Source organism: Lycium barbarum, chromosome 9 (genome assembly GCF_019175385.1).
Source record: "Lycium barbarum isolate Lr01 chromosome 9, ASM1917538v2, whole genome shotgun sequence".
NCBI classification, from domain to species: domain Eukaryota; kingdom Viridiplantae; phylum Streptophyta; class Magnoliopsida; order Solanales; family Solanaceae; genus Lycium; species Lycium barbarum.
This window is the reverse complement of record NC_083345.1, coordinates 125863647-125888827: the sequence shown is the minus strand read 5'-3', so window position 1 is coordinate 125888827 and position 25181 is coordinate 125863647. Positions and strand designations below refer to the sequence as shown.

At 34.2% G+C, this 25181-nt stretch overlaps 2 protein-coding genes and 1 non-coding gene across 3 annotated transcripts; 1 reads left to right on the top strand and 2 right to left on the bottom strand.

Annotated features, from left to right (window-relative positions):
* The first annotated feature begins 1255 nt into the window (after nucleotides 1-1255).
* TRNAV-AAC (transfer RNA valine (anticodon AAC)) lies at nucleotides 1256-1329 on the top strand. The gene has a single exon. It is a non-coding gene; the product is annotated as a tRNA-Val (tRNA).
* Nucleotides 1330-1620: 291 nt separating this feature from the next.
* On the bottom strand, nucleotides 1621-8726 carry LOC132609954 (plant UBX domain-containing protein 10-like). The gene is made up of 5 exons (XM_060324177.1): nucleotides 8299-8726; nucleotides 6410-6882; nucleotides 2863-3033; nucleotides 2562-2765; nucleotides 1621-2047 (listed from the first exon to the last, which is right to left on the bottom strand). The coding sequence occupies exons 1-5, from the start codon at nucleotides 8582-8584 to the stop codon at nucleotides 1820-1822; spliced, it is 1362 nt and encodes a 453-aa protein (XP_060180160.1). The 5' UTR covers nucleotides 8585-8726; the 3' UTR covers nucleotides 1621-1819.
* Nucleotides 8727-14441: 5715 nt separating this feature from the next.
* LOC132608780 (dof zinc finger protein DOF1.8-like) lies at nucleotides 14442-15938 on the bottom strand. Its single transcript, XM_060322523.1, has 2 exons — nucleotides 15724-15938; nucleotides 14442-15422 (listed from the first exon to the last, which is right to left on the bottom strand). The coding sequence occupies exons 1-2, from the start codon at nucleotides 15745-15747 to the stop codon at nucleotides 14688-14690; spliced, it is 759 nt and encodes a 252-aa protein (XP_060178506.1). The 5' UTR covers nucleotides 15748-15938; the 3' UTR covers nucleotides 14442-14687.
* Nucleotides 15939-25181: the final 9243 nt, after the last annotated feature.

Sequence of the window (25181 nt, the reverse complement as noted above, 5' to 3'; positions counted from 1 at the left end):
TTGCTTCTTTATGAATAGAGAAGAAAGTGAAAGAAAACAACGTGAAAGTGGTTGCTCTGTCCAGGGGCAGATCCACATCTTGTAGAGGGTGTTCACCCGAACACCCTCGGTAAAAAATTACAGTGTATATATAGGGTAAATTTTCTGTGTTTATGTGCATATATTAACTTTTGAACATCCTGAATAAATTATATTTAGCTGCTTCTTTTTTCTGAACACCCTGAATGAAAATCCTGGATCCGCCACTGGCTCTGTCCCACAGTTTAATTTCTGCTACTGCTGTAATCTATACTTGTTGCTTAGTCCCTGGGAATTTCCTGCACGTTGTTAATTTGAAATTTGTTTTCTTGACACATGTTCCTTCCATTGCATAGCCATACTAGCAGGTACTACGAGGCCTCTGTCCCACACATCTAACCAGCTCACGTGGCTAATCAGTTCCACCGAAAACTCTTATTTGTTGAAGTATAGCATAGCGTACTTTAGGCTCTTTTATGTTTGTATTTTTTTGTAGAGAACTCGAGCCTCTTTTTAAAGAGTGCATAGTGATTCTGCCAATGCAGTAAGAATTGCATGGCTGCCTCAATATGCAGAAGCAAACACATTTGCTTATGATGACTCACAGAAGAGCATCATGTACGGAATACCCAATTCATTCTCCTATGTACTGCAGAAAGAATAGTTTTCCTAATAACAAAATAGAAATTCTTTGGCTATAGGTACATGATTCAGTTGCAACAGAGGCGAAATCAAAATTTTGAGTTTATGAATACTAAATTCTGAAATAGACAATCGAATTTCAAATAAATTATTCATATGTATGAACTAGACTTTATAACACATACAAAAGTTGGACCAAAACTGTTGGATTCTACCGAACACGTAAGTAGAACTGTAGCTCCGAGTAGCAAGAAACATTCTATGTGCATCAAAGGATGTGCACCTTTAGTTTACTGACCTTGTTCTGGCATAAAAGATTGTTAATAATGCAAATTTGGCACAAGTTTAACTTGGAACTCGTGGAGCTGATCTTTGTCATTCTTTCAATCTGAGAAACAAAAGAAAAGATCAAGATAAGAAAGTGATATATACCCCTAGTATCAAAGTGAAAAATGATAATTCTGCCACATCATAGTTCATGTAAACTTAGAAGTCATTAAGTCTCAATGTTATTAAGCTAAATCTATAAATGGAAAGTCCATACTTCACTGGATGATTATATATTAAGTTGTCTGGACAAATTGATCTCCACAAGGGTTTCGTGGTGTAGTTGGTTATCACGTCAGTCTAACACACTGAAGGTCTCCGGTTCGAGTCCGGGCGAAGCCACTCTTTTGATTATTGGTTTGGTTTTTCTTTTTCACATGGTTTGGATATTTCAGGTCTTTACAATATAACTATTTATTCTACTCGGCTTTTTTCAAATTTTTTTTGTATCTCGTCTTTGCATAGATTATAAGATTGATTCCGTAATTGGTTTATTGTTTTGTTGATTCTATAATGTCTACATACAAAAGAACCCATGTTAGTAAAGGCTTTGAAGAAATTCACAAGCAGACACTATTTTCGTCTCTCCTAGCAAAAATGCAGGTTGCCTTAGTACTGAATGGTATACAAAGCTTCTTTGCAATTTGTATTGAATCTGCTATTAATTATCCCATTCGCTTATTTCTATGTTGGGAGAAAACAGTAAATAGTATAGGCAAGAATTTGTCTATTGAATTCACTTGCTAACTATGGATGAGTTACAAACATTTCGGAAGGAAAAATTCTAGAACAAGACTACTAATTGAACCCATCAAGATGAATGTAGTTCTCATTAGGTCGACTCGATAAAAAGGCTGGCCTGAGGATGTAGTCCTGCATCTTTAAGGGACAAAGAAAGCTTCTCTGAGCCATATACTGTTCGAGGGAAGTTGGATACCAGCTTGTAATTGTCAACCTCTAGGCATCCCTGAGAATCAACATAGTCGTACAGCGACTGTAATGTAGTAGTACAATGAAACCTCCTCTCCTTGCGCTCTCCAGTAGGAAACCGTACCAAAACCTGAATGAACCACATAAAACAAATTAATCAAGAGAGCAATATGAACACCTTTCTGTTCACTGAGAACCACATAAATATTTATGTTCATAGCATTGCGCCTGAGATTCAGCAGTTTTCATCTTGCACTCTATTTTCCCCCTTAAATCATCTACATTTGACATGTACATTTTGCTCAACCTTAAGAAACCAATTAAATACTTTCCAGGATTCCTTATTTCTCTTCCCCGTAAATCCCTTTGCTGGACGGCTTTTCTTAGCACTATAGTCTTTCCTATTCAAATCTTCCCAACTCAAATCATTCAAGACCTAAAATCAACGAGAATATACAAGCGATGGCTCCATGTATCTATTCTTTGGAGCTTGAACAATCAATAGAATGAAACAGAATATCGGTAAGCCATGGAGGAGCATCAAGACAAAAGATCAGGCTTGAGCAGTTGAGAAAAACCATGTTGTTCACCAAAATTTGTAATAAAGACATCTTTAATATGAGAATCAAGAGGAAGATGATTACTTGGGTAACATCAGGACCCTTCTCAGGTTCAGGGCCCAATGACAATAGTTTCTCCTGCCGCATTTTAGCTAATGCAGCTTCACTTTCAGCAGCTTCGTGTGCTGCTCTTTCCTGGGCCTCTTCTTCCTCCTTCCTTTTCCTTTCAGCTTCAGCAGCTTCCCTCTCCAGACGCTCTTGCTCCTCTATCCGCTGGCGCTCTCTAGCCTAGTAAAGGGCAAACAGTTCATCAATGTAAAGCTTTTTCCCATCAGAAAGTAACTTGAAGAGGGGAAAGGCAAATTTGGAACCTAAAATTACTTACTTGATCAGCTTCTAGTGCAGCACGATAAGCAGCATCTTGCTCCTCCCTCAAACGTATGTTGTTTCTTCTTTCTTCTGCCTCAACCCTGGCCGTGACAAGCACAGGGGCACTTTCCTCTATCACTCTTTGCAGTACTGTAAGCAATTCTTCCGGAGATTTTGGCCCTTCCGCCTGCAGAGCGTTGTTCACCAAAATAAGTACACAAGTCATCGGGCTAATAGAATATTCAATGAAGCAGGTTTATTTTTCTACACACAAAGAAGTCATTGAGACACGTGTGCTTCCTTCAGAAAATAGTAGTACCAATTATAGTAGGACAGCTCTAGGTTGCCTTTTTCTTTTTTCGTGTGGGACTCTACCTTTTTGTGTGATACTTTTACGTAGAAAATATAGCATCAATTGATCTTTACACATCAGGCCAAAAGCCTAATAGCATTTTCTGTAGATAGCTAGCGAAAAGAGAGCAAAAAGGGGAATATACACAAAAAAAGAACACAGGAAGCATGTGCACGTAGACATGGAATAGTTTAGTGAGATACACAAACATGAGCCAATGCCCAACAGTTACAAAGTGCTAACCATGTTATCTTTTTCAAAGTAACAGTTGTTGGAGAGGCAGAAAAGATATCCCCTCCCAACTCTCTAGCATCATGAACTCTTTCCAATTGACAGAGAACAGGGCAGTCGGCCCTTCTGTCCCGAGAAAACAATTATATTCCAGACTAAAGCATACACTTGCTTACATAAGATTATAATAGTCAACCTCCAGAAAAAAGGAACACAAACATGCTAAAAGGCATGAATGAAAACCGGCTAATATCATGAGAATATACGTTTGGCCTCAATGAACTTGTACAGAAAACCCATCGATGAGAAATCTTAGAGCAGTAGCATAATCTTTGATCTGTCTATCTTTGCCCACAATGGGCTTACTCCTTTTCATAGGCATTTTATTCCACATTGCAATATCTCAGAATTAAGGAATATCACATGCATAACTTTCCAACAAACGATGAAATGCTACACAATTAAGCTTAGAACAGTATGTTAGAAAGAGAAACGGGGATCAACCCTCTTCAATCAAAAGAGTAAGCATTTCAGAGTTGACAATGGTGATATTTAGAGGAACCCTTAAGGTTGAAATGCTTGTTGAGCATATTCAGGAGAACTGTAATGGAATCCAATAACTTTTATAGGACACATAACAATGGTTAAACTAACGTTTTCCAAATAGAGTGAATACTCTTGGGGCAGAAGAAAATGGAAATATAAGACACTAAAAGAAGCAATTTCAATTAGCTGAAAGATATAAATTTTGTATACTGAACATTTTTATCAACTTAGTCGTAATACCCTAAAACAATAAACCGAGAATATATTTTATAACAAGTGTATGATGCTTTTTTACCATTGCTCATTCATTATAAGAAGCATAATGTATGTCAAATCAGTTGACCTTTAATGACAATATTACATGAGAACAAAGTAAACAAACTGCAGAGTTAAGTTTGCGGGTAAAGCAGGCAAAAGGCACAAAAGAAAGGTGTAGGACAATGTTATTTACCGAGTTGATCATCCCACTTCAAACAATAAGTCCACACTTAATCATTCCGAGAAAACATGTAACAACAAAAAACAAGGCATGTTTTCAAATTCACTGTGAACAAATAGTTGTGTTCTTTTCTCCCCTTAATCTAATTCCTTTGTACAGCCATGTGTTCTGTAAACTTACTTATCAGACCCTTTGCATGAACATTATTGACTCTTGAATTCCACCTTTACTCTTCTATTACTTTGATAGGAGGTTGTTTAGGTTTATGCAACTTATTTTGATAAAAGTACCAAATAATTTCAAGTCATTGAGCATACTTAACCAAAAGAGTATAAGATTGTTCATTCAAAATGAATGTAATTTCGTGATTCTCTTGATAAAAACAAGATAAATGACTCTCTTGATACATACATTCACCAGAAGTCACATTGACGTATAGACAGTCAACTTCTTGGGTAGGAAAAAGGTGAGGAGTATAAAAGGGATCAACCATGTTCCCTCTATTTCATCAAAGATTGCAAATTCAAAAGAAAAAAAAGAGGGAAAATGACAATAACCATGGAATTTTTTGTTAAAACCAACAACCATAGGCCTTCTTCATGTTAAAATCACTAAAATAATCTCACTTAAGCATTCAACAATCAGATGCACTCTGAGAACTCCCTAAGGAGTACCCGAAATTCACATTTCACTTCTAGATACAATTATAATGATATGACAAAATAATAGCATATCAACTTTGTTGTAGTTAGATAAGCAGCTGCACTAATATCACATAATCTTAATTTATCATCTTGAAACTACAATTAGTTCAAGACCAAAAATTCTCTCATTTTCCTCTGTTCGTTTGGTTAATGGTTCTTTCTAGATGAGTGAGGAGACAGATGACATGCCATGTTTGTAGAAAATTAATTTTTTTTATAACCGTGGTATCAGGACCAGCTGCATGCACCTTGCCTAATTTCGCGGAACACCTGCTACCTTCCACTAGCCCAGGTACAGGTTTAACTCTGTCCACCAAAGCTTTGACAGATTGGGAAGAGATCACTTAGTGCTTTTGCCTATGCTATTATAAGCCATTATGCTAAGCCACATGTCATAGATTGCTATGCTGCTTTGGTTATAGAGAACACATGTTAGCAAATCAAACTGCTAATGGAGAACTCCCCATTTAAGCTGAGCCGCTGAGGGGAGTAGACCAATTGGCGATGTTGTAACGATATTTTCCTCAATCAAATTATGTCATAAGAAGCTAAGTTCTCAAATCCAATCAAACATGTCAGCCATCCTCTATCACATTTTGGCATGCATTGCAAATATCCTGCAGCAACAAATGTTGGTAGTGCATAAAGTCAAAAACTATATAAAGGGGCAAACAAGTTAGATAGAGGTTGTTGAGGTTACAAGCTCTGAGTATTTCCTTCCCCACCAAGTTCAGGGAACAAGCTTGTGCCAATTGCTTTCAAGTTAGTGATATATAGCATTCCACCTTTCAATAAAAAATCATAATTTTCCACAATAGTCGAACTTTTCTCCCTAGATTTAATATCGTGTGCACTTCAATCAGACATCTCTAGGAACACAATTGATAATATACAAACCGTTTACCCACCCAATGGTGTGGTTTTGTGGTCAACAGAGCTAGAATGAGAAGCATGGGAAACCAAGGATCAATCCCAACAAGGTAAAGAAGTTAAAGTGATTTCTTCCCATTTGCCTTAGCCTTGAGCAAAGTTTCGCATTAACTATATTAACGGAAAGATGCATGTACCAAAGGAATAGTTGAGGTGCTAAGCTCACACAAACATTGTTATACCAAAATAGGCAAACACGCACGATTCTAGACATTATTTCCATAATGAACGTCCAATCCATCATGTACTAGACTAGCAATTTGCAGTAAACATGACAACAATAGTAAAGTGGAATATCAAATTAGCTAATTTGCAGAAATGCCCAAGGCTAAATAGTACTAATTGCAATAAATTGTGATACCTGCTGTAGCAGAGCAATCCTCTGGTTCGTTGCAGCCATTACAGCAGCACAAAAGGGAAACCTTGACGCCTTCAAGCTATTACTCATCTTAAAACCCTCACTAGCTCTAATACTCCCACCCCAAGAAACAAAATTCTCATTAATAAACGCCACCAAAACCTCATTACAAAGAGTCCTCTCACAAAACACAGGGGTATCCGGATGATCAGGCGAATGCAAATAAACAAACAGTAGCTTATACTCATTCCTAGACCTCTGCAATGCGTCCATAAAACCTTCAGCAACAAAATTTGGCCTTGTACTACCAAAATCCCTCTCAAAACACGCAACAAAATCCATAGCCTCTGATACCGCTGCGGATACTGACACCAATCGTGTCGACGACTCACCATTACGTCCCGAATTTAGCCCAATCATGCCTAACCCATACGATAGAACACCACCAGCCGCCCACATTCCAAATCCAACCGCACCTGAAATTTTTACGCCTCAATAGGATTAGTAAGGTAACGTCTAGCCCCCCTTGCTTGTACTTTTTCCTTTGAGTTTCGCTTTTATTATATAAATAAATAAAGGGAAATTTTCAAAAATATACAGGCCAATATAAATTATTACGCCACGTAGCCCAATATATAATGGGAAAATTACGCTCTATGTCTATTCGGAGAAAGTATTTACACGCTTAAGCCCATATTTGTGTATAAACACCTTTTATACACTATTATACATTATGTAATATTTTATGTTGAGTTGTATAATTTTTGAAAATTTCCTATACAATATTATACAACATTATACCTAGGGGAAAGCATTATACATAATGTATCAACCTTGTATAAAAGTGCATAAACAGTGTTTATACACAAATATGGGCTAAACCGAGTAACAAATTCAAAATATAGGCTACGTGGCATAAATATTTTCAAAAATAGACATAGACCATAAATTTCCTATATTGAAAAACTTAGCCCTAGGCAACTCGCCTAGTGGATTTGCTTAAAAAAAAGAGGGAAAATTACGCTCTATGTCACGTAGCTCATACTTTGAGTTTGTTACCCAATTTAGCTCATATTTGTGTATAAACATCTTTTATGCAAGGTTGATACATCATCATGTATAATGCTTTCCCACGAGTATAATATTGTATATTGAGCTACGTAGCGTAATATTTTATGTTGGGCAGTACAGTCAGACCTCCGGCATCCGCATATAACAACACCTCTCTATAACAGCCAAGTTTTTTCCGAACCTATTTTCTATATTATATTTTACTTCTCTATAACAGCATTTCACCTATAACATCAACAACTAATTTTATAATAGTACGCTCTTTGTAAAATTACCCCCTATAACAGCAGTATCTTCTTTTTTTGGTAATATAATAATTAACCTTCTTTATAAAAATAGAATATCTATGATTACCAATGTAGAGATTTTGACTAAACATATCATATGAATATATATATATTGTCATCATTAAAAGATTTTCCTTCGTTATACAAAATGTAATTAAACTTAGAATTTGGCAATTAAAAATGAAAAACTAGATTTTATACATCTTTTTTACCTATAACAACAAAATATTATTTAAATGTCAATGTTGCTATAAGTGTATAACAACAATTCTCTATAACGGCTAAGATGTTGAGTGTGTGAACAAAGTACCACATTAGTAGCTAAAAAGAAAACGAAGCTACTTATAAGGAGTTGGAATTGGACATTCTTAATGATGTGAGGCCTTTTGGAAAAAATTATGCGGGCTTAGCCCAAAGCGCACAATATCAGACAATCCAAACGAGCTCTAAGAGTATCTTTGTGCCGTTTTAACCCAACACGAGAGAGGTTTGACGGTATATATTTGAAAAATTACCAAAAAAAGAAGAACGAACCTGAAATTAAGCCTAGACTACCGGAAATAATAGAAAAGGGCAACGTAACAATCCTCCAAGCAAGTCCACGTGGCAGCGGTACTCCACCACCAACAACAAGTCCAGTTGTTTCTACTTCCTCGGGATTCGTGCTCCTAGAACTGCTACTAGTAGTATTGGATGTGAAATTAGAGATGGCTAATTCGAGATCCCAATTATGTGCGGAGAGAATCTCTGTACATAAATCGGAATCATCGAGACCAGTGATTGATTGAAAATATGCTACTTTATCAGCTACATCTCCCATTTCTGATTTTGAATATTCCAAATTCGCTCTATATTTGCTATGATTTGAGAAGATATTTAGGGTTTTGACTACTAGGTGTTTGATGAAATGACGAAGAGAAACGTGTTGCAGTGATACGGGTGAAAAGTCCAGTGTATGAAATTGAAAAAGATGGATATGATTGTTTGATTTTATTTAGGTCAAAATTACCCCTCTACTTCATTTATTACTCTGGGCATCTCAAAATAAGTTTCACCTCGGCAAAATACTCCGGGGTCGTTTGGTTTATGTTATAAGGTGGGTTATCTAGCATTAATTTTTATATCATATTTGGTATAAGGTATAAATTAGTGTTGAGATAAATTTATACCTTGTACCAAATATGGTATAAAAATTAGTGCTGGGATAACCCAATTTATACTTTCTTAACCCACTTATACTGCGATTATTTTATATTATTTTTTAGATGGTATAAAATAATCCCAATAGATGGGATAAATTAGTCTCGGAATTATAATCCCGGGACTAATGAGTCCTTAAACCAAACGACCCCTTAAAGTGTCACTTATATGCCCTTAGTGGTCGTTTCATAGTCATACAAAATTATTCTGGTATTATAATTCTAAGCTTAATTTATTCCATCTAAAAGGTGAGATAAAATAATTTTAAAATTAATGGGATAAGGTGGGATATTCCATCTTTAACTATGGGCTTTATTTTATATTTTATTTGGTAGAAGGTATAAATTTATCTTGCGATAATTTTATACCTTGTACCAAATATGGTACAAAATTAATTTCAAAATTAATGTTGAGATATTCACCTTATACCATATAGCAAATGACCCCTTAGTCTTTAATATTGCTGAATTCTCAATAAATAAACTCCATATTTTATTTATTGGCTTTTTTAATGAGCGTGACTTTTTTTAAGATAACTTATTTTGGGATGGAGGGTGCAGATGACTCTGTCCCTCGTCATATTTATCGGGCTAATTAACACAAATGCCTTCAGTTAGATTGGTTCTTCCATATATCGATTAAAATTACCTGATTTACCTTAAATAATCGATTTCGTACATGTTGGATGAAATGACAAAGGGAAATTGTTGTTGTGATATAGGTGAAAGTCCAGTGTATGAAATTGACAAAGATGGATAATATGGTTGTTGATTTTAACAAATTTGCCATTGCCATTACAATATTTTTACACTTAATCATATTAATTTATCATGACTTAATTAGCTGATGACATGTACTTCATCCACCTCAGTATGTATGATGGTGTTTGACTATGAACAGAATTTAAAAATTAAGAAGGTTTTATACTTGTGATGTAAAATTAGTTATAAGCAATTGTGTGGCTATAAATTATCTCATTTATGTTATAGACATTAATAAAATGAGTAAATAAGATCGAAAAAATTGAAAAATCACTTATTCACGACCACAAATGAAATTTAATTTGTTTACCTCAAAGGAGAGACATGATCACATGACCTTTTTTTTTTTTGTTAAGACTTAATACTAAATGTTCACATCCTTGAGACCTTGATCATTGTTTGGTTTGGTTTGGTTTTCTTAATATCAGTAACGCTAAATTACTTCTTAAATTCTGATACATTTAATTTAACTCAATTGCATTTATGTACTTTAAATTTCTATTAACTATTAAAGAAACTCATAACACTGCACATTAAACTTAACTAAGAACAAGATCAAAAAAATGGACAACAGAAAATTTCCTGTGTTCTACATTTGTCTCGTACTGTTTTTCTCCGCACAACTTACACCGTGTGTGCACGGCGATTTCCTCAAAGACGTTGATGTAATACTGAAAAACGAGTTGCATGTACCAGCAAACGTACGTTGCAAATCGAGTGACGATGATTTAGGAGAGCATATGATTTCAACTGGTAACATATACAGATTTTCCTTCAAAACGAATTTTTGGGGCACAACTTTATTTTGGTGTAAAGTTTGGTACAAGCAATATCCTAATTCTCAAAAATACAGAGAGGCTAGCTTTGAGGTTTATAGTTCTGAGAGGCATACAAAGCATTGTGATACTATTTGTACATGGGAATTACTAGACAGTGGCATATATTCTCATGATCCGTATAACAACAGATCGATTAAAGAATATGACTGGAACTAATAATGAAATTTTGGGTATGCAGCCTATTTGATAGTCTCTCTTTTCAAGAGTATTATTATGAGAGATTTTCTTATCCATTTGTTGATTATGTTCTTAGGCTACATGTGTTATGTTATTCTTGTTAAGAATCTGGAAGGAAAAGCTTTTATTATGCTATGTTATTCTTGTGGTAGACTTTTGGTTTGTTTTGAATAGTAAAGAAAAGTACATAAATCTGATTAATTTAAAGGATTTTTTGGTTTAGGTATTGAAGATATTAATTCCAGCGTAAACTGTTACGATATTACTTTAGCGTTAAACGGAGCCCAGTATGATATTTTTATGCGACAAAAAATAAAATAGTGACTTTTGTGTGTTGAACATCAACTTGAATATGACCACCAATTAAAAAATATTATATTGTATTTGTATCATATCTTAGCATTTGGCAATGGCTGAAAAAGACGGTTTAAGATTGACATGAGACTGAAAGTTGTATTCAAAGATGTGAAATAGTAACAGTTACTGACGTGTGTGAATCTTGAAGATTAGGGTTATTATTCCAAAATAGGTAAAGTTATTTGAACTTGTACTGGTGGAAAATAACGGGTACCTCAATCCACAATACTTTCGGGCAGAAAAGGAGCATAGGCTAATTAATGCACTGTTATGATAGTGAATATTAACGCGCACTCATTATTTATTTGAAAATGATTTGCATATATATAGTTTTTCTTTTGGGTCATAAAACGTACTTATATTGAAACAAACCAACATACTTACAAAAAGGGTAGAAACAAGAACTATTACAACCCAAATGGTTACAAAAACTTTTACAATGGAATGTTGAGACTTGAGACATAATTAGATAGTCCCATTAATTGTAGGGTTTGTGTTCTAACAAAAGATTGTTTAGAGACCGTCGGATTGAAGTCCTTTCTTGTAGATCATGATGATATATATCCATTACACCTCCTGGAGGGCTATCAAAAAGCAGCGAGTGACTTGTATTTGAAAAATGCTTTAAATATGTAAGTTATGTTAAGTAATAATATGTCTGCATATTAACTTAAGATGTCGAATCTGCAAATTACCAAGTGCTGGAAGAGCCACTATTATATTTCCGCCAAATAAACTCCGAATTTCACAGAACAATCAAATGATTCGTAAATGTGCAAACTTGTTGGTTATCTAAGTTCCCAAAATAGAAACAAAGGGGCGGCAATGTTACAATTTCAAGTCTGATTAATTCAAACTCACACTATGCAAGACTCACTCAAGGGAAAAACGTTAACCAACAAGGGTTGTGGTGTAGTTACTCATACTACTCCATTCTTAGCCAAGAGGCCTCGAGTTCGAGCCCCCTTGGGTACAAAGTCATCATTGTTAGGGAGTGCTTCACCCTCCCAACGTGGGATTACCCAGCACGTATTCTGATTTAGTGGGGCCCCAGTGCGGGTATCGGACACCGGATGGGAAACCAAAAAAAAAAAAAGGGGAAAAACGCTCTCTACCAGGATATTTTTTCTAATTCTGAAGCTCAAACCCGAGATTTATGAGTAAGAGCGAAAGGTTCCTATTCTTCCTATCCTTTATGGTGCACAAAAATGACGTGTGGCAAACAGTAAAACTTTACAAGATGATATGTACTAACTGTTTAATTTATATAACACTGTTTGGTCAAGATGAATAAATGTGTGCAAATAACTTAGGCAAACAACAAAACCTTACGCGATGATGTAATGATAATTAGTAATTTATTTTATTATTATGATAGGGTTTCACTGAGCCCTTGTGAAGAAGGCAACCTTTAGTAAGGTGTGTCATATCCGATACCGCTTTCACGTTTTATACGTAATAATTAATATGTCGACACCACTTTAGATTAATACAAAATTAATATTCATTTTGGAAGTAAAACCCTAAAATTACCACACCCATATCCAGGAACACTTATAAGTTTGAATTGTGACTATAGAAGGTAACGCAACTTAGGCGAAACCGTGAATGCATCACTGCTGAGCACAAAATTTTAAAAGTTGTTTTTTTTTTTTTGGCGCATCAACAAACAAACTAGAATATAATTCTAGAATCTTGTTTCCTTTTGCATATCCCGGCATTCCAATAAGAGCATATCATTAAGTGCAAACAGCGGCGATTTTAGGTGTTAATGGAGCACGTGAATACATGATTTTTTCGTAAAACTAGATATTTTATGCATATATTTTCTAAAATTAGTATAATACTATATGTTGGAACACATGCTACAAAAAAGATGCATGGTGCACTTGATTGAAAGTTGAATTATTTACCTAGAAGTCTAGGGATCAAGTCTCACTTAATACATTTTTTCCTTCTTTTTTTTGGTGATGAACCCATGTTTCAAAAATTCTAGATTCGCCTCTAAGTGCAAATAGAAATGTTTGTATTAGAGAGTTTCCTAAACGTAGCAATGTATCCATCGTTTTGGAACACCAAAAAAATATTGCCTCACAAAATCAATAGCCGGAGTATTAGTTATTTATTAGTATTAGTACTATTATTATCATTAGCATTAGCATTAGCATTAGCATTAGCATTAATTATTAGTATTATATTATTACTTTTTATTTGCAATAAATTATTGGAGGGTGCAGATCTGGGCTAGTGGTGGACTGAGTAAGTGGAAGAGATTATTCATCCGCACGGTTCCCAAGGGGAATGTTTGTGGTCCACCTTTCTGACCAAAGGGGAACTATCTTGTAATGGTAAACTAATTACATACAAAAAAAACAAAATACATAATACACAAAGAGAGGCAAAACACACATATATTACAACGCACCGTTACTAATTATAGAATTCTTTTCTATGTTCGAGTTCAAATTTAATTTTGAGCCGAGTTTAAGTTTTATACACCGTTAATAAAAAAATATTCATGTTATCTCGTAAACCCATTTTAATTAAATGGGAACCTGAAATGCTTAAAATTTGTGTAGGGAAAATAAGATTAAGAGTCCGTTTAGATTGGCTTATAAGTTGCTGAAAACAGCTTATAAGCTGTTTTCAGCTTTTTTGAGTGTTTAGCTGGCCAGCTTATAAGTCATTTTGTGCTTAAAATAAGTTCAAAAAATATTAGCTTATCTAAAGCAGTTTATAAGCCAAAAAAAATAAGTTGGGGCAACTTATTTTTTTTGGCTTATAAGCTAAGGGGCGGATGTACCAAGAGCCCACCCGAACATCCTGGACAAAAAATTACAGTGTATATTTAAGGTAAATTTTATGTGTTTATGTACATATATTAACTTTTGAACACCCTGAACATATATTACAACGAATATTTAGGTTCAATTATTTTTCTGAACACCCTGAGTGAAAATTCTAAATCCGTCGTTGTATAAGTTGTTTTCAACTACTTTTTTTAAGCCCATCCAAACAGGCTCTAAAAGTAGAGCTAAATTATCATGAAATAAGCCATATTTATCTCAAGAACATAAGTCACAATTTCATATTTGCAATAGTAAAATTATATACACCGACGCCATAAACAAATTTCACACTATCAATGTTGTATATAGCATGTTAGGGAAGACTAGGACTATATTTCTAAGTTATCATCCTCAGGTTGCTACGACAATTACCTATTGTTATAAGTCAGCTCAACATTATAACTTCCACCAACCATAATTAAAAGTTGAATCACAAATAATTAACTACACTGAAAAATGAAACAAGAAATCAAAGAGATCTAGGAGATCAGAAGAACCCTTTAACCCTTCAAGATATTAAATATATCCTAGCAATAAAACACTAAAAAACATCATAAAAAAATTGAAAGATCTGAAAAATCCCTGATAAATTATATGATATTCCATCCGTCCTAATTTATGTGACACCGTTTGCCTGAGCACCTAGATTAAGAAAAAAGATAAAAACTTCTAAAACTTGTGAACTAAAATAAGCTTAGAAATTTGTGTAGTTATAAATCATATCATTTCTTGTATTTTCTTTAATTACCAAGATCTCCATTTCCTCCTAAAATTGCATTCCAATATCCAGTTGATGATTCTCCAGTAGGCTGATCTCTATTTTGCTCATCAGTAGTACATGTGTTTGAAACTTGCTTTAGATCTTCAAGAGGAAACAAAATCCTTCCACTTGTTGTAGTCGTAGTACTCTCTTGCAAATCTTGAACATTATTACATTCATAGCCACTAGTACTACTTCCAATTAGGCCATGATCCAAAGTAGAGAACAAGTTTAGTGATGAGTAAATTGATGAATTTGGATCAGAAATATTGGGCATTGGCATAAATGAATGATTTGGTACTTGGATAAGCTCAGATATAATCTTGAAATCAGATGAAAAATCCAAGTTGAGATCTTGAACCCCTTTAGGAGGATCTTGTACTTTAGTAGGAGAAATAATATTATTTTTCATAATATTTGATGAAGAAGAAGAATTTTTTGATGAAGGATTTTTGGATTTCCTTGAAACCCCACCAACAGGAACGTTTCTAAGAGATCCACCATCAGTCCAATATCTTCTACAAGTCTTGCAAAAAAATCTTGGTTGAGAAAGACTATAGTTGTTGTAGTAACAAAACTTTGTGTTTGCTGAATTGCACCTTGGACAGTTCTTCAAAGCTTGGTCTTTTTGTTGTTGATGAGGCCTAATTTTCCTTGTAGTGATTGTATTTGTTATTTGTGGTACAATTTCTTCCATGGGTTTCACCACTATATCCTAAAAGGGAAAGGAATAATTAAAAACAAAAAGAAGTAAAATTAAAGGAGCACACATAGAAGAGGAGAAATAAATATTGCCTTTGTGTGCTTTTTGCTTTTATGCTAAATAACAAACTTCGTCTTTTTTTCTCTTTTTCAACCTTTTCACAATCGCATAAGATTGAGGGGAAAAGAAAAAGGTTACATCAACCTTTTCAAAAGTATACAAATTCAATTTGTTGCAAGAGAAACTCCAAATAGAGATAAATGATACTTATAAAATAAGGTATGGTTCTATTACTATTTCTTTTAGTTCATACCTGTGGCCATTGAGAAGTATCCATGGATGAAGAACAAGGAGGAGGAGGAGCAAGCACAAGGTATATTTTTAAGGTGAAAACGAAAAATGAGTAGCTTTTGAGCAAGTGGTTTTAAAAGCAGAAAAAGGAATGTTTGAGATGGTTTTGTGGAAGTTCTATGTGCTTGATGTGTGTATATGCATATATGACATATTCGTCTCTAGAGTAGAGAGAGTGTGTGTGTGTGTTTAATATTTAATTATTACTAAATGAGATTCGTTTTCTCTTATTTTATTGACTATAGTAGTTTATCATTTGGTAGTGGAGGAATATATGTCTCTGTAGCGATCAATTTTAATATATACTTTTGTGGGTGGTTAGTTTACTATCATTTGTTTCATTTTTTTTTAATAATGGTAGTTTCCGGATCGATTTATGTGCATCTCAATTAATTTTATAAGACATTTGCTATCTCCCACTAGCATAAATAGGGGGGGTCAAATGAGCGGATTGAGCAGAAATTGGCCCAATCAAAATGGGCTGATGTAATAAATGGGTTGGGCTAACATTGGCCCAAAAGTTACTTGGGCTGAAATGGGCTAAAAATGGGCTGGGTCATGACCCGCCCAGCTTGACCCAGTTTTTTGAAGGGTCTATTTTCTAGAAAAATATTTTTCACGAAAAAAAAAAATCTTGCAAATTATTTCCATGATACAAGAAAAGTGTATGCATAAAAAAACTAAATCTCAAGCAATAAATCCAAATTTAAGTAAATCTTAAAAATGAGTTAGAATTGGGCTAGTATTAGGCTAAATTGGAGGGGCAATTCGCAGAATTGCCCTTCTTTTGGGGTGGTCTTTAAATTTTGCCCCTCATATTTGAAATCTTTAAAATTTGCCCTTCGGCTAAAACCAATGGGTTCCAGGTTCGAACCCCCACTCAGTCAAAAATTTAAAAAAAAATCGCAAGGCAGAGTTTAAATTTCGCTATGCCCCCACCGGCATACACTTGTTAAGGAATTACCAAAGTTATGCCGGACCCGGCATACTTATGCCTTATGGGCAGACTTGGCATAAGTATGCCGGATCCGGCATAACCTTGGTAATTCCTTCATAAGTTTATGCCGGATCCGGCATACTTATGGGCAAACTTTTAGTTAAGCCTTAACTAAAAGTCTTTTCCTAGTCGTGCCTTATGGGGCAGACTTTTAGTTAAGGCATAACTAAAAGTATGCCTCATAAGGCATAACTTTTGCTTAAGACATAGATTTTGTTCAATTATTCAGATTTCTTTCACTTATATGGTGCCTTGGCAAAAAATTTGGCACTTTGCTTTGTTACAGAATCTTTTTTGTGTGTAAATCTCCCTCCCTTAAAATATCTTACCAACCATAATTCTTGAACGAGAAGTAAGTACAGAGATAAACCTAATGCGAATATATTTTCGTCAAATAAGAAGACAATATAACATAATGATCCATGCGAAATATTTCTTTTTCAAAAGTTACTTTAAATGCACATTGAACTTCAAGTATGTGTTAGCTCAGTGCTGGAGTTTTCAATGCTTATTGTGCTGTTTGAAAACATTGCCAAAGTTATGCCGGACATAAACTTGTTAAGGAATTACCAAAGTTATGCCGGACCCGGCATACTTATGCCAAGTCTGCCCATAAGGCAGAGTATGCCGGGTCCGGCATAACTTTGGTAATTCCTTAACAAATGTATGCCGGGTCCGGCATACACGCGACCCAAATCTTGGCTTGTCGAACCCAGAACCTCATGATTTTTGCATAAACGCTCAGGGTTGCAACGCAAAGGGCAAAAATTAAAGACCAACAATATGAGGGGCATAATTTAAAGACCACAAATATGAGGGGCAAAATTTAAAGACCACCCCAAACGAAGGGCAATCTGCGCAAAAAAATGAAAGTGGAGATCACTTTAAAATGGGTTATGTTGGTTGGGTTAAAATCAGCCCAATATGAAATTATCTTGAACCCAACCCATAAAATTTTAGGCGAGTTGGGCGGGCCATCACCTTTTGGGCATTTGACACCCCTAAGCATAAATATCGAGTACTCAACTACATATATATACATCTTAACGAGAAATATTTACAAAACGTGATGATAGTTTTATATTTACAAAACATAACATTACAAACCCTATACAAAATATGCTTTTTAAAAAATATAAAAATAAAATAAAAAATATTTTATATTTTTTTAAAAAAATATTTTTTATTTTTTATATTTCTTTTAAATAATTTTTTTAAAATAATTTTTTTAAAAAAAAAAATTCACTAAAAAATTTATGTATGAAAGTTTTATGAAATGTGTATATCTCGCTCAATGCTTAAAAAGTTCGCTCAAAATTTAGTGCACGAAAACTGTATGAAAAATGTAGGAAATGTGTATATCTCGTTCATGGCTTAAAAAATCCGCTCAAAATTGTGTGTATGAAAATAATATGAAATTTGTATCTCGCTCAAGTCTTAAAATTTCGCTCACATTTTCGTGTATAAAGTTCATGTTAGATTTCTATAAAATTAATATAATTACAACAACATTGTATACAACTTTGATACAACATTCAAGACTTAAAATAATCGCTCATTAGGGTGTGATGGGCACCCGACCCCATATTCGGAGTCGAGCGAACCCGCTGACTCTTATTACATACATAATCTTTTTGGACTTTTAAATCAAATAAGGATGAAATACATAGTAAAGCTTTCAGAAATATTCTTTTTCATCGTCCTCAAATCAAACAAAATCTGTAATCATAATTTATAACAAAACACAAAATGACACATCGGCTGACGGAGCCGCTTACAAGACTGACATCCTATACCCACGACGCTGTCTGCAAAGTCTCTAACTTCAATCAGAAATCATAACATACAAACTCCGACTCGGCAATACTCCAGAAGGAAGTGGAGCTCGCCAATCCCGCTGGAACATCTTCTAGTAATGTCTTCTACTCATCTGAGTGTACCTGCGTGGCATGAAACGCAGCCCCCGAAGAAAGGGGGTCAGTACGGAATATGTACTGAGCATGTAAGGCATGGAATACAGAAAAGAGGATCATAACTGAAACAGAGATTTACTAGAATCCAGTATGACTTTTTAAAAACATCAAAGCACTTGCCTTTTTAAATGAAAATCATGCATATCCACATCATATACCATGTATACATATAACGTGTCCCGGCCTTCCAGCGAGGGACTCGGTGGATAAAATCATACATGTCCACATCATATATCATATATGCGTAACGTGTCCCGGCCCTCAAGTGAGGGACTCGGTGGATAAAGTCATGCATGTCAACATCATATATCTTGTATGCATATAACGTGTCCCGGCCCTTTTTTGCGGGTCTCGGTGAATGGAGTCATCATATGCCATCCTGGCTGCCATCCCCGTATCATCATATCATCATATACATATACATATAATGTGTCCCGGCCCGCAAGTGAGAGGGACTCGGTAAACAATGCAGTGGAGTACGCACGAGAACATGTCCTGGCCCGGGACTCAGTGGAGGATACATTAAGGCATGCACGAGCAGAGTCGTGAGAAACTATATGCACATAAAACCAATTTTAAGACTCGACGGGTACGCACATAAATCGACACTTGAGAGTCATAAACACGTTTCAAGTCAATCCGAGTTAGTATGAAAAAGTTATGGACGTTTTAGTACAGAACCTTCTACGAACGTTCAGAAGCTATTTTTGGAAATTCAAAGCAATAATCATATCAAGTACCTTTCGAATATCGCTATGGATCAAATCAAAATAGAACTTTTTGAACCATATGTACGTATCAAAATATATCAAAGACTCAATGGAATACTCAAACGTGCTATCATTTGAAAATCAAGACATTAGTCATATCAATTATCTCTCGAATGCCATTCGGAAACATATCAAAACCATATGAAATAGCTTATGGAAGTCAAGAATATTAGTCATCCTAGTGGCTCTAAGAATAGGAATTTCTTTGAAATCATACATATACATCATCTGCTCGTTTCATAAGGATCATGCCAAAAGAAAGAAGAGTAAGCCTTACATACCTGTCCCACGTCCTATTAGCTACGCTTTTTCGTCCAAGCTTACTAGTCTACATTCAAGAAGATTTACATCATCATTAGATTCATCATCATATACTTGTCTTAGTCCTTCAAATGAATTCATTTATAATCTGCCGAAATTTCGGCAGCATTTCCCCTGTAAATACACCATCCCCGAGAATCTAACTCGGCCAATTTATCAACAACAATCCGAGAATTCAACTCGGCCAAATTATCAACAACAATACCAACAATCATATCTCCAACTTCAATAATTATTTCAAATGCATTCTAACACTAACAACCCTTGTCACATAATTCAACGACTTTTCATTTATATTCAATTTAATCACATATAGTCAAGCTAACACCAATAATCTCATATTCAAATGTTAATCCGAAATCCTTCTTACATGATTCAAGAACACCTTAAACAATTCATATAATATTCAAAACGACCCAACCAACATACCACTTCACCCGAAACCTTCCAAATTCAACAAGAACAATAATAACACATTTTCTTCCTTCAATTCATGAACTATACCCATAATTCACACACTAACAACATTATTCTCATAATTACAAGAAACCATATTAGAATCACATTAATTCCTCCAATAATTTCTCAACGATTACAACTTCATTTCAATTCATCCAACCTTCATTTTCATCATGGAATCCACAACTACAACAATCAAAATACTAAATAAAATCACTTCATCACATCTTGTCAACATACTCTATATTCGGCTATAACCCCTATATTCATATTTCATGAATTTCATCCATTCCTACATACTTTAATATACATAAATCATCTATAACACATGTAAAAAAAGATTGAATGCATACCTTTCTCACCCCACTTCTTAACTTGGCTAGGGTTGTAAACTTGTACAAATGAATGGTTTGCTTGCTTCAACAACCACCCCACGTTAATTAGGGCCTTCAAATTAGTTGAATACTAGAAGAAAATAATTTTTCTTGATCAATTTCTATGGCCTCAATTTCTTGTCACCATGGCCGAATGGTCTCTTATGTTTCTTCTCCAAGTTTCTTCATCTTTCTAAAGGATGAAGATGAATATGTCTTATTTTTTCCCACCATTTATCTCTATATATATAATTAAGCCCTTCAAGTAAAAATATGGACACATGGCCATGGGTGGGACCCACACTCACCACACCTCACGGCCAAAGGGGCCTTTCATGAACTTTCTTGAAGTTTTGTGAAATTCCCTTTTTGCCCCTAGCCTTTCACAATATTACCATGAACGTTCTTGTGAATTTCCCTTTTACCCTTAGCCTTTCTTAATATTTCCATATTAATAAACAACTTGTACGTTAAAATAATTTTGGAAAATAGTCTTGCCCTTAACTTACCACGACTTCCTTGAATTATCCGAATGTACAAAATACGGGCTATAACAGTATGAAATGTGTATATCTTGCTCAAGGCTTAAAAAGTTCACTCAAATTTTATGTATGAAGAACGTACAAAATGTGTATATCCCAATCAAGGCTTAAACATTACGCTCAAAATTTTATGCATGAGAATGGTATGAAATGTGTATATCTTGCTCAAGACTTAGAATTTCATTCACATTTTCGTATATAAAGTTCATATTAGGTTTCTGGAAAATTAATACAACTACAACAACATTGTAACAACTTTCATACAATATTCAAGGCTTAAAGTTTTCGTTCACAATTTTGTGTATGAAAATTATATTAAAAATTTCGCTCACACATACACATTTCATATATTTTTCATACAGCTTTCATACACAAAAATTTGAGGTAAATTTTTAAGCCTTTGAGCAAAAAAAAAAAAAATATATAAAAATTATTTTTTTATATAAAAAATATATATTTTCTGGAAAAAAAAATAAAAAACGAAAAATATATGAAAATCCGTCATATTTCGTAATATATCGTTATGTTTTGTAAATAAGGAAAACTATCCTCACGTTTCGTAAATATTTCTCCTTAACATGTATACATACGTAGTTTTCCTTTCTGTATATAGGACTTGAATAAATGAGAAAAAAACCCTTAATATTTTTTCTGCCTCTGCTCTCATTTGTTTCATTTTTTATTCTTAGCCTTATGAGTTAATTGTATACAATAAAAAATCTTACATTCTTCTCAAATTATTTCAGTCGTGGAAAAAAAATTGTATGTGGACGGATTCAATGGTCAAGGATATTCTAGATGGGGTGTTATTCTGCTTGTACATATTGTGCAAATCTTTTTATATTTCATGCAAAGAGTATGAGGGAATATTACCCTGGCTCCCTCCTATCTTCCAATGTGGGACATGGTATTTGCTTTCATGTTATCAACAAAAACAAATATTTCGAGCTGTCGGAATGGAGCACTCGCTCCAGATAGGGAGCGGGTTACTTTCTAAATTATGACTTTTCAGAGATATTAATTCAGATTAGTCGAGCTTCAAAGCAGGTGTCGAATACCGGTACTTAAAAAATGAAAACAAACATTAAATTTATATTGTTTGGATCCTCCAATTACGTTGTCGCATGCAACCGTTTTCAGATTCTCCGAAAAGCATACCTTTTGAAGGATTTTACAAACATTCAAAAATATTTTTAAGGAGTCCGAGCAACATAGTATTAGAGACTTAATATACATCAATAGAATGAGCATATTAGGTTCGAGTTTCTTTATCAATCCACGTATAGTGCATTTTTTTTAAAGCTAGTTTCCTTCTTTAAAGAAATTGAACTCATGTCAATTATTCCATTAAACAGTTGATGAGTCCAACTCTTGAGGGATTATCTTATAATTAACGAACATAGCTTCTCAGGTTTATCATTTAAAAAATTTCTATAAGTAACAGTGTATAATAAGTATGGTTAATAACCTGAAAAATCAAGCAGATAACTTATTATAACAGGTTAAAATACTGAAATAATGTAGAGTTACTTCACACGTCCAATATATATAAGTTAATCGATACGTTTCTATCAAGGAATGAAGAAGGATGCAAGTTTATGGTTTTTGTCTCTGTATATAGTTAGCCTTTATATTTTTCTTTTTTATTTGTATACTAGCTTTTATTAATTTTGCTTTTATTTTTTCGTTTTACCTTTTTATTTAAAGCCCAACCTGCAGAATTAACTCATAGTCGGAGTGTCTTAAGTCTTCACTTCTTTTGTTTTTGCAACTGAAAATCCAGAAACGACAATATATAATACTCCCTCCGTTTCAATTTATATGAACCCATTTGACTGGGTACGACATTTAAGAAAGAGGGAAGACTTTTGAAGCTTATGGTTCAAAATAAGCCTTGAAAATTTGTGTGGTTGTAAATCATTCATAAAGTGAATTTGTTTCCAAATTAGGAAAGAAGTCATTCATTTTGACACGGGCTAAAAAAGAAATAGGTTCAAACAAATTGAAACAGAGGGAGTAAGATTTTGGTTGCAAAAAGAGAAGAAATAAAAATGATATAAATAAAATAGACCATGGAGATTTTGGTCATGATTTATGGTTATGTTATTTTTCCTTGGTTGCTTGCAAGTTGAATTTGACATGATGAAATCAAAATGCGTGAATGGAGTTTGAAATATTCAAAGACCAAGTCTTCAACTAATTGTAAAACATATCTAATTTAGTGGCAATTTTGCATGAGTATTGTTATACCACATTTTTGCTGATTACTTACTTCACAATAGCACCTTCTGGCTTTTAATTAGTACTTTTGAAAGTGCATGTGTAAATGATGGCAGGCATGATAATCATCCCAAAAAAAAAAAAAGTTAATTCAGAATTTAATTTGATACGTTAGAAATTTATATTTTTACTATTGAACTTCCCAAAACAAAAACAAGAAAGAAAAGGAAAATAACAATATTATAAGTTTCAGCTTTACCAATGTTAAAAAATGAATATTTCCTCAAAAAACCTAACTGACATTATCTACTTCAAAAAGTACTCAAAGTCACATGCTGAGGCTGTTAGCCTCAAATTACTCAGCCAATAAGGCCACATCATATCCTAGCAGCTTAGCAGTGAATAATTGAAGGAATCATATAGGATCCATCACTAGCAGTTTGAATTATTCATCATGATTTCACCATTCTCAACCAGTGACGGAGCGGTAGAACCCTATTTCGCCCAAGTTGTTTCGGTTGCTAATTCGACTTTCTAATAGACTTGTTAGTTCCGGGTTTTGGAGACCCACGTTCTACCGAACTGAACTAAGAGCACCCCCATTTAGAAAGAAGGGTCGAAGGTTTTGGGTCTTTCTTTATGGTTATGAAATCGCTTTGATTGAAAAGCTTTTCGCCGTGCTCCTTTTTTTCAGTTATAGGGCGGCGCTTTCCCGGGCCGAGCCGGAATTTTGGATTCGAAAGGAAGATTTAATGAAATCAGATGTTATAGAAGATTTAAAGAAATCGGAGTGGGGAAGATTAGAACTATTTTCATCTTCCGACGCGCCCTTGACCTATTTTGATGTTGACCAAAAACCTTTTAAAAAGATTTTTTCCCGCATCGGAACGGAGCCACACTATGCCGAGAGTGTTTATCCGAACCCCTCAGAAGAAACAAATATTATTTTTATAAGGTTAAAATTATTTTATATATATATATGTATATATATAGTAGACGTTGAACCCCCTCAAGCTTGTTCGTATGTTTATTTTTTTATATCTTAAATCCCATCGGTAAAAATTCTGCCTCCGTCCCTGTTATCAACTTGGTGACATATGTATAGTTTTTCCATCCAAATTGATATAGATCTACGCACGTGAGTACTCTATGGGTCTATGACCCTAATAACTTAAACATTGTACATACAGTTAATTAATCATGCCCAGAAAAAAGAATGGACTTTACCATTTTGTGCACTAACAAGTACTCTGTTTCAATTTGTCTGAACCTATTTTCTTTTTAGTTCGTGTCAAAATGAATGATCTCTATCCTAATTTGAAAACAAATTCACTTTATGAATGATTTACAGCCACACAAATTTTCAAGGCTTATTTTGAACCACAAGTTCTAAAAGTCTTTCCTCTTTTTTAAATGTCGTGCACAGTCAAATGAGTTCATATAAATTGAAACGGAGAGAGTAATAACAAATGCGAATTCAAGATTTTAACTTTATATGAATTTAAAATTTTAATAGTAATCTCAAGTACTGATAATTGAGTTCAAAATCTACTATTTATTCATATTTTTTGGCTCTCTTAATAATACACATATGAAGTTTAGATCAAAATACTTAGTTTAGCCGAATTCATATACACTATACATTCCACCTTGATTGATAGTATAAAGACATTCATTAAGTAAATTTTAGAAGTTTGACCTACCAAACTATCAATTTCTTTTTGAGGCCTCTCCAACCCTCCCTACAATTTTTTTCCTTGAAAT

Bases quoted from the DNA above. Each gene is read 5' to 3' on its own strand.
- LOC132609954 (XM_060324177.1), bottom strand. From the start codon at position 8,584: ATGGGAGATGTAGCTGATAAAGTAGCATATTTTCAATCAATCACTGGT. The intron at 6,883-8,298 runs GTTCGTTCTTCT...TAAAAATTTCAG, and splicing joins TAGTCTAGGCTTAATTTCAG to GTGCGGTTGGATTTGGAATG. The intron at 2,048-2,561 runs GTAATCATCTTC...TGGTTCATTCAG, and splicing joins AGGGTCCTGATGTTACCCAA to GTTTTGGTACGGTTTCCTAC.
- LOC132608780 (XM_060322523.1), bottom strand. From the start codon at position 15,747: ATGGATACTTCTCAATGGCCACAG. The intron at 15,423-15,723 runs GTATGAACTAAA...TTTCCCTTTTAG, and splicing joins ATACTTCTCAATGGCCACAG to GATATAGTGGTGAAACCCAT.